Source organism: Alligator mississippiensis, chromosome 1, assembly GCF_030867095.1.
Source record: "Alligator mississippiensis isolate rAllMis1 chromosome 1, rAllMis1, whole genome shotgun sequence".
NCBI lineage: Eukaryota > Metazoa > Chordata > Crocodylia > Alligatoridae > Alligator > Alligator mississippiensis.
In genome coordinates this window covers 162,886,254-162,896,216 of record NC_081824.1, presented here as the reverse complement: position 1 = coordinate 162,896,216, position 9,963 = coordinate 162,886,254, and the positions used below count along the sequence as shown (strand labels likewise).

Here is a 9,963-nt window from a genome sequence, read left to right as displayed (position 1 = left end):
TGCATCTACTGCATACACTTTCTCACAGTTCTAAGCCAGATTCTGCACCACTGCAGTAAACAGGAGTTAAATCAAGCTTTAAGAGTTGTTATGTTAATGAAAGATTAGGCTCTTTAATAGACTTTAAACAAAAGAAGAAAAGATTTTACATCTTTCTCTTATGTAGCAGTATTGAGAATACACTAGTATTCTGGTACAGCTTCAGGACATTAAACAAAAAATATATATAGAATTAAAATAAGTGATCTCTTACAGCATTCGAAATTAAATAGTAGCATCTAGAACTCAGCAAAGCTTTAAAAAAGGCAATTAAATATAGCAATGGAATGTGTAAAATTCTTAAATTTGAACTATAGGATGTTCCTGAATTTCTACTGGTTTGGTAAAAGAATGAACTACAAGAAGAAACTGCTACAAGAGGACACTGGACTATAATCCAGAATTCAGCAATATGAAAGTGAAAATCCAAAACATTTACCATTAGGGGATACTACAAAAACCTCACACACTTTACTATTAAATTGTAACATATTAAAAGTAGTTGTGAAATGTCCTCTGGATTCTAAATATAGGGGTCAGGAATTATCTTCCAAGTCACTGTTCATAAGATTTGTGCTAAAGAGCTGTTTGTTTTGTAGGTGCAGTAAACTAACCAGATTCCCACAGCTATGAATGGATCAACACAAGTACAGACACAAAAAGTTGTTTCAAAGGACATTTTAAAGCAAGGGAAGGAAGGAATTCATGCAAATGGAACAGGACAAATCTGATAGGGAAATAAATTTTATTTTCAAGCTTGTCAGAGGATATTTACAAACAATGGGAAGTATAAAAATATAAAAAGTACTTGACAGTGTCCTTTTGAGGCTATAAGTTTTACAAGAGCTTTTTTCTAGCATCATAGCACTACTTGCATGAATGCAATGTATTTCATTGGCGGAGGATTTTTTTTTTTTTAAATGCTTCCTACCGCCAGGAAAAAGTCACAGGATAAGAGAAAGGGGCATGAAAAACTGAGCAAATTTTACTAATAATTCCTTTTCTACATTTTTTGGTTTTGGTAGGTTAACTTTCAACTCCATAATCTCCCAACCTCATGAAATCTAAATTTTAAACAATTTGTACTTTAATATTAAGCCAATTCTCATTCTTTTAATTGAAACTGGGAATTCCGAGTAGCTCATTTTTGGAAAGAAGTACTTCACAGAGGGGAAACGGAGCATAGGCCTCTTACTCCATTAAAACCAGCCTCTCCTCCAAGCCTGCTTCAGTGCTCCCCTCCAGCCCCTGCCTTTAAATGCCACTGAAGGTCTTGAAATAATTTAACTCAACAACATCAGGTCAAAGTTTAGAAGCAGCCCAACCACATCTGAAGTGAAGCTAGGCTGAAGGAAGAATGGCATCTCTGAAATTTGTCACCTGAGAAATGGAGACAGCTAAAAAAAGAAAACATTTTTCCTTTTTCCAAAAACTGGTTGCTAGCAGCCCAACAACTCTAGAAGCTATCATTCTACTTCAAAAATTAAAATTATTCCTTCCTCTCAATGGAAAGACCAATCTGTAAAACTTCCCTGGATGAAGCTGCAAAGATAAAGAATAAATTTTATCTCCCAGTGTAATTCCTTTACACTGGTTCAGCAGCACACACGGGAGAGAATTTGCCCAGTGTAGGAATGATGTATAAAGTCCTATTGCAGCTCGCTGCACTAGCCTGAAACTATGAGCATGCTAGGAGATGGGGTATGTAAGGCACGGAGTGTACAGAGCACATCACCCCATTGATGGCTGTAGGGAGCAATCACATGACAGTCTCAGGAACAAACCAGTATTCCAGGTAATGGGGTAAAGGTGACTGCTGTCCCATTTGGGAAGACAGTTCAGAATTTGACTCTGGATTAAGCTGCTTGCAACATGGATCTGTACAAAATGGAGCAACAGAATCTGGGCTGAGAAAGACCAACAGGAAAAGGGTATGTTATGGACCCAGTTCTACTCTCAGATGTGCATTTGTGCCATTTCCGCTGATATCGCTGCCAGTTCACATGTGTATGTAAGAACAGCTGATAACCCTGAAGCAACTTTGTAAAACCATCATTAAAAATCTACTTCCCTGCTCTTACCTGAATAACAACAATGGAAAATTAACATTTTAATACAAAAAGTTAGCTCTTCTAAGAAACTGGGACTGCAAAGGTTTCTACTGCCCTTGCAGTTAAAACCTAGGAGTATTTACTTAAAAAATAAAACCATGATAGAGGTGTCCAAAGCTAACTCCAGTTTCAGAGCTGGGAGTGGCTATCTGGGATATACAGAACCATGCATCAACTCCCAATGTAACTGCATTCACATGATGCAAAGAGAAAATCTATGCTCATTCAACAAACTAAAAAATGTTACATGGAAGGAAGATTTTTCTCCCCCTTCTGCCTCCATGTAAAATACTGGGCACGGGATTTTCTTGAAACCACACAGACTTGGGATGCTAACCTATCTTCTGGCAGCATCATTTCTGAAGGAAGCTGCAGCTTCCTTTCCATCCTGCTTCAGCACTCAATGGCTGAGCATCTGTAAACCAAGGTCTGTTAAAAAGCTACTTGGGAGTGTCTAGGCCTCACAAGTTGTTTCATAAAAATTACAGGGTTAAGGAAAGTAGCAGAGGAAAAAAGGTGAGAGGGGAGTGCAGGTAGGTGAAAGACTGGAAAGTAAAATGTGGTAGTAGGCTGAACTAGGAGAGAGTGATGCTTTGTTCTATTGTCCCAGCAGCAGCCATATGTAGGCCTGCAGCCACTTCAACTTGTGTTCTCTTGAAATTGGAAGTAGGGCCCTAATTCCATTTAGTAGAAAAGGAGTACAGAAAGCACCTGTTAGGCCACAAATATTTGTGAAAGGGTAAGTCCAGGGCACCTACAATGAGTACTCAATATTAAAATGTTTGTTATTCAAACTAGAAGAAATGAGTTTTATACGGTTTCTGTAGTTTTTCACATCCTTCCACAAGAAACTATTTTCCCAAGGGAAGGATATGCTACATAAAGCCTTGTGAGCTATTTGTGTATTATATGGGAAGTTAAGGCAAACGCCATTGGTATTTATCCAAGGCACGTGCAAATCTTGGACACTAATGCACATCCTATTGTGGTTTATCACTCTATTTTAACAGACAGCATTAGGGACTTATCTGGATTTTTGATTGTCTTTTCTTTAGATTGTCAGTTAACATTCATTAGGAACATAAAATGAGGTCTTGCTATCTTCTTCCAACATCTGGAGAAAGGTCTTTCCATTTGATAGGGCTATAAGCAACCAGCCTAACAGTAACAAACTGTTCTTTCACCTGTCAGAGTATACAACCTAATTCAACATATTTTGATGCGATTTAGTCAAGGTACGCAATATTGAGTTTTTACAGCCTCTTGCCACAATTTACAACCTAGCAAAGGGGAGATGCATCTAAATACTAGAAAACAGTACTCTATGGCTTAGTAAATAAGGGAGTAGGAAACAATAAAAAATTGTTATTGCGTAGGCTACAAAAACGTGGAAAACGCACACCACACATTCAGTCTGTATGCATTACACATCAGCAATGGCTTTGTAACCATGTAGCTAGTGAAATGTTACCTAACTTGCTATGGGCTTATCCCACTGTCAGATCACATTTCATAGTTGAAGTTAAGAGATGGAGAAAAAAAAATTTCAAATCACTTCATCTAGCTGCCTGCCAGTGCAGGATCCTTCATGGTTTGGGGACTGAATCAATGAACATCATTCAAAGGAGTAACAGCTGTTCAGGAGAGTATCAGCATCAGTTTCTGCCTGGAGTGCCTTTCTGTAATGCAGTTAGCACGATGAAAATTAAGGGTCTTCTTCCATATCGTCTGGATTTGGGGCCATAATGAAGTGTTGGGGGTATTCAAGGTTGTGCTCATGAGCATGTTCTTTCCAGCGAGCATCATCACTCTCATGGGTAATATAACGCTCTCCAATGCGAGTTTCAAACTCTCTCAGGTCAAGCCAAGTCTGATAATCCTTTCAAAACAAAAAGGGGACTGGTTCAAGAAAGTTTATAGCAGCACAATAGTCAGAAAAATTTGGCAGCTCTAGGCTTTAATTGAAGATGATTAACTGGAAGACAAAGATCAATCAAAATGAGACTAGGTTCCCATGCAGTAGCCTAACCTGAAATAAATTCAATCCTTCCGATTTTAATTCTATAATTAAATTTAATATCTATAATTTATCACAGGTAAATGATTCTAAAGCAGACATATAATAACTCGGTGACACTAGGTTAAGATTAGATTATGTATATAAAAATATTATCGTTGCCATTAAAATATTAATCTCAAAGAACTGATTGGGCTTTTTCTTCATAATTCCCTGGACATAAAAACTGAGATTAAATGAAGAAGAGAGAGGAAGCCAATAGGGCTGTGCAAAACAGCACTGTTCCATTTTGACTTGAGTTTCAAGGTTTGAACGAAACAGTGTTTTGTTTCAAATTTCATTTCGAGTCGAAACAGCTGTTCCATTTCACTTCATCCAAACAGTGAGGCTGATTCGACATTTCACCCAACCATCCCACTGGGGAAATGAGCTCAGCCCAGTTGGGCTGAGTTCCCATCCCCCGTGGTACATCGGGCTGGGGATGGGAAGTCAGCCCAGCTGGGCTCAGTTCCTTTCCCCAGCACGATGGTTGAACTCAACCCACCTAGGCTGACTTCCCAACCCCAGCCCAATCGAAGCACTGGGGCTGGGAACTGAGCAAAAATCAGGCTCAGTTCCTTTCCCCAGTCCAATCGTAGCACTTGGGAGGGGAACCAAGCCCAGGCTCAGTTCCCTTCCCCTGCGCTGTGATCAGCTTCCCACAGCCCAGCGGCGAGAGACGGGGAGAGCCAGGGCTGCACTCCTGGGTGCTGCTGCCTGGTTTTGCAGACCTGGTTTTGCCCTGTCTCCCACCACCTCACTGCTGGCTTTGAAACTCAAAACATTTCAAAACTGTCGAAACACTTCGACTAACCTCATTTTGTTTTGAGGCTGTTGTTTCGAAGCCCTTTTGTTTCGATTCGATTTCGCTGTTTCAAGCTCAAAATTAGTCAAAACAGTGTCGAATCGAAACAGCTGGCAAAACTTCGCACAGTCCTAGAAGCCAAGCATAAACCACATTGGCAGTTCTCTCAACTCTTTCCCCCAGTTACAAGTTGCCTCTTCTGAAAGGAGTACAAATCATTTTACAAATTCCACTTTGTTCTGTTCCTGAGATCCATGCACATGCTTGGTGAAGCTGCGTGTATTGATAATTGACAGAACTGAGGGGAAAAAGAACTGGGCTATAATGGGCAAAACTCTACATACTGTTAGATAGGAAATAAATCAAGTCTGGAACAGACAGAAAAAACTGACACACTATATCATTCCAATTATCCTCTCCTCACTATGTAAGTCACTAAGTACAGATAAAGTCCTTGATCAGTACCCAGCCATTAAGACATTTCCCCACACAAGCTGAGCTCACCATCCCGCAGCCACTGTAATTAAGCATTCATAAGGAACACTCACTATTATACAAAGTAGATGACAGTACGACACTATTAAGGGCCTGCTGCAGAGTTATCTGCTCTGCCATCACTATGACCACCCACTGTGGCCCTGAAAGGAGCCATGAGTTGTCTTCTCCTATGTACAACAGTGCTATATTGTTCTGGTTACAGGTCATCTCTATATGCAAATCAAGGGTGATTTTTATAGTTCTTTTGAAGGGGAAAAGGCAGACCTCTAATGAGAACATTATAGTAATCCTTGAAAGTACAAGCAAGAATCCTATCAACATAAGGAAGGAAGCCATCAGGAGATGGAAGGTTCCCAAAGATATGGGGGGAGAAGGAATGGGCACATTCAATGTTAAAGTGTTATTCTAGTTGCCACCTCAGTGGTTGCAACGCATGGCAGTAGTATTTTAAACATAAAATCAATCTTTTATAAAGTTCTCTGAATCTAAAATGACAGAACTACATACAGCTCTTAGCCTAGCAAATAAAAGAGACATTAGTTTCTACCTGTAGCCATGGGTGACTAAGAGATTTGTCAACACTGAAACGTTTCCTCATCTTCACTTGAAGCAGATTGTTGATTAAATCAATGGCTGAAAGGAAGAGACAATAATAAAAAACATTCAACAATTTTACAGCATTAATACAAATCTATTTAAAGTATATGCAACACCAAAAGGGTGACCCAAAATATATAGCCCATCTTTATGAAGCTGAATCATACCAATGATTTCTAAGCCTAAACACAAGTGATAGGTCCAAGCATGAACAATCCTAAACCTTGGTGACGTTTGGCTTTAGATCTGCATATTCTGGTTCATCCACTTAATCAAGGGACTGGACCAAAACTCCAGATACAAACTATCCTGGACTTAGATTGTGCCAGAGCAAAATTCCAACTATATGCCGATATTTTATATGCATCTGTATATCTGGATGTACATACACAGTTGTACTTAAATAGTCAATAACATATTTTAAAATATGAAACAACATATAGCCTTGCAAAATGTAATCTTTTACTGGCTTTCAGAAAAGATGCACATCCTTAATTCTAGCTCTCCTGTTTTTAACCTCAGCAGTTATCCAAGCTATATTTTTTTCATAAAATAAGCTATTGTGTCAACTTTCATCAAAAAGCTTTCTAAAAATCTGGATATTAAATCCATTGGTCCCTCTTTTCACAAGAGTAATACTTAAATGTAAACACGTTTAAACAAGATTTTTCACATCTATTACATTACTTTGCCAGAGAGTCATTAAGCTGTCAACAGTTTTCACACTTGTGTGGGACTCAAACTCATAATGCAATTCAAAAACAATTAATTCCAAAGACCTACATGTAACAAAAAAGGCTATACAATATAAAAATTTTAAAGAACATATTGTAAGTGTTCGCTCCAATTTCTTTACCTTCACTAGAAATTTCCTTCCAAGGGTTTGGTGGATACATAAATGCTGCATTTTGGATTTGATCATTTATATCTTCATCTTCATTAAATGGGAATGTACCACTAAGGCTTACATAGATGATAACTCCCACTGACCACATATCCAGAGAGCGATTGTAACCTTTACTCCTGAGCACTTCAGGGGCAAGATAAGCAGGGGTTCCCACCACAGAGCGCCTAAAAGACTTTTCACCTATGATGCGTGCAAAGCCAAAGTCACACAACTTCACCTGTAAAAGTAGCACAGAACCGTTAAACTGACAATCTTCTGGTTGACTTCATAGATGTTCAACTGCCCAAAAGAGAAACCCCCTGACATAAATTATAATTCTGAGGTGATCAGGGTGCTAATCATGCAATAAAATGGCAACTGGCCACACGTTCATCAAATTTATGACAGCACAGAACGGCAAACCAGCCACAAAGATGTTACTCAAAAAACATCTTTGTGGCTGGTTTCTATGACACCATAAATTGAATGTGTGGCATGCCCCATCACCCCAGTACTGACAATCAGTTGATAGTCTGTCAGGATGCAGGCTTACCAGGACCTGGCACCTTGGAAAGCCTTGCTCTGCAGCCTGCAACCATTAAGGCTTTTTATGGTGCTAGGTCCTGGCAAGGCTCAGGACATGAAGCAGCTATGGGGGTCTGGCACACAGACCACCCCTTCCTGGAGGTGGGGAGCTGACAGAGCCCATCCTCAGCTGCATACACCAGTTTAGAGGAGGCACCTGACATGAGAAGTGGGGGGGTGGGAGATGCTCCCCCATCCCCAGCTGCTCGTGCCAAGCAGCTCTTTAAATGGAGCAAGTGCAGCCAGGAATGGAATACCCAACTACACACACCTCTTTAAAAATGCACCTAGCACAAAGAAGCGTCTCCCATCTGCTGCTGCCTGCACCAGTTTAGGGAGGCCCCCAACATGTGCAGTGAGGAACAGGGAAATCTCCCCCATCCCCAGCTGCATTTGCCTGTTAAAAGAGCTGTCCAGTGTTAGCAGCTGGGGATGAGGGAGATTCCCCATTCCCCACTGCTTGCACAGGCACATCTTTAAACTGGCTTCCCCATCTCCAGCTGTGGCACAGGGGGCACCATGAGCTCAACATCAAGGAGCTTCTCCCCAGTGTCAGGCTTACAGTGCTTGGGAATATATAAAAGCATGCAGGCATTGAGCCAGGGCTCCCAGCTACGCACACGCTTTTTAAAGGTCCAGGGTGTCATGGATCCAACAACTGGGGAGGGTCTGCTTCCATATTTAAAGTGGGGTACAGCCCTCCCCCCCATGCTGGCAGTCATGTGATTGGGGTTTGAGGAAGTATGTCCCATTCCCATTGCTGCACAATAACATGGTGTCTGCAATTTGGGGAATAGGGTTTATACTTTTTCAGACTCCAGGCTGCCTTAGCATCTACCAGCAGCCAGAGTGTGGTACTTAGCATTAGTTCTGTCAACATATTTAACAAATCAGACATATTGTGGGAAAGTATTATGAATAATATTAGTGCTGCATTATAGAATGATACACAAAGTTAGCCTGATACAAAAAAATCATGCTAGTTAGAGGAACTAAACTATTAGCAGTTTGTATTCTGTTCATGCCTACGGGTCCTAACCAAGATCGAGGAATGACCCACTGATCAGTCCCTATCAAAACATCAGACAGACCCAACGAAGGGGGACTTTCAACCTGCATCTCTGACTTCTTAGCCCACTGCTCTAACCATCTCACCACAGGCTAGCCATTATCCAGTCTCTTCTCTAGCATTTCTTTTTGCGCCATCCCCCTGGGCATTCAAAAGAGGGAGATATGTGGGGTCAGGAAGAACAGAGTGAGCTTGAGGGTGAGCTTCTGTAGCTCAGCAAAAAAGGGTACTGATCTGGAAGCAGAGAGTGAGGGGTGTTATTTTCTTGCCTGGTTCCTTGTTCCCGGTGAGGCAGACACTTCCCCACTGCCCTGTTCTCCATGTATGTTATCAAGTATTAAATGCAAAGTGCAGTGGCTCAGCTTCAAAAAGAACACTGGAGAGGAGACTAGATCATGCCTAGCCTATAGTGCTGTGGTTATAGAAGGGAAGAGGCAGAGAGACAGGCAGAGAGGCAGGTGCAAGGGGGAGCACACCTAGAACCTGATCCCCCTACTTCTTGGTCAAGTGTCATAATCACTCAGCCATTTCAACCAAAATACGTGAGGGCCCTCCTTTGTGTCTCCCCCACACCCATTAGTTATGAATTTCTGGCCAGCTACATGTTCATGACTTCCCCATCCCCAGCTGCACCATGAGGGGCAATATATCCAAGCAGTACATACAGGTCAGGTGTGCCTACAAATCTATGCACATACCTAGGCAGCCAATAGTCTACTGTGCATACTCAGTCTGCATGCGAATGCTTATGTATCCACACTGCAAGGGTAACAATCACAACCTGTGTGAAAGCACCAAAAATCCACTTACACAGCTAGAAAGCTCTCATTTAGATTGGAATCTTATTTCCCTTTACATACCTAAGGTCAGGCACAGTACTTAAAGAGATGAACAAACTAAACTAAATTCAGGCAAATTCAAGTAATTCTAGCTAGATTTTGGCTGCAATCAGCATAACACTGCCACGTGACAGACTAATTTTGAATCCTTGAATCCAAAAAAAATTAACAGCAAAAGGAGATATTAGTTAAACCTTTACTCACTTGAGGGAATGGCTCTGCTGATGCTAGTAGTACATTTTCCGGTTTTAAATCACAGTGCACAATATTTTTGAAGTGTAAATTTCTCAAAGCAACGAGTATCTAAAAAAAAAGAGAAAAGACATTTTCAGAATTAACAGAGGCACAGCAAGTGCAAGCATCTGGGCACTAAAGAGCAGACATACTAAGTCAGGGTCAGCAACCTAGGGCCCAACAGAACTATTTTATTTGGCGTGCAAAGCCCAAGTATTAGTGGTGATTCGCATGCACAGAGGCC

The 9,963-nt window shown here is 41.0% G+C and overlaps 1 protein-coding gene across 3 annotated transcripts in view; it reads right to left on the bottom strand.

Annotated features, from left to right (window-relative positions):
- Positions 1 to 770: 770 nt before the first annotated feature.
- Positions 771 to 9,963, bottom strand: part of PRKD3 (protein kinase D3) — a 63,992-nt gene continuing 54,799 nt past the window's right edge. For all 3 annotated transcript variants that reach the window (XM_014600040.3, XM_006270015.4, XM_019500557.2), the window contains 4 exons: positions 9,690 to 9,788; positions 6,963 to 7,230; positions 6,057 to 6,142; positions 771 to 4,029 (listed from right to left, as the gene is read on the bottom strand). In XM_014600040.3, coding sequence (XP_014455526.1) covers positions 3,856 to 4,029; positions 6,057 to 6,142; positions 6,963 to 7,230; positions 9,690 to 9,788 — 627 coding nt within the window. In that variant the 3' untranslated portion in view covers positions 771 to 3,855. The remainder of the gene's footprint in view (positions 4,030 to 6,056; positions 6,143 to 6,962; positions 7,231 to 9,689; positions 9,789 to 9,963) is intronic.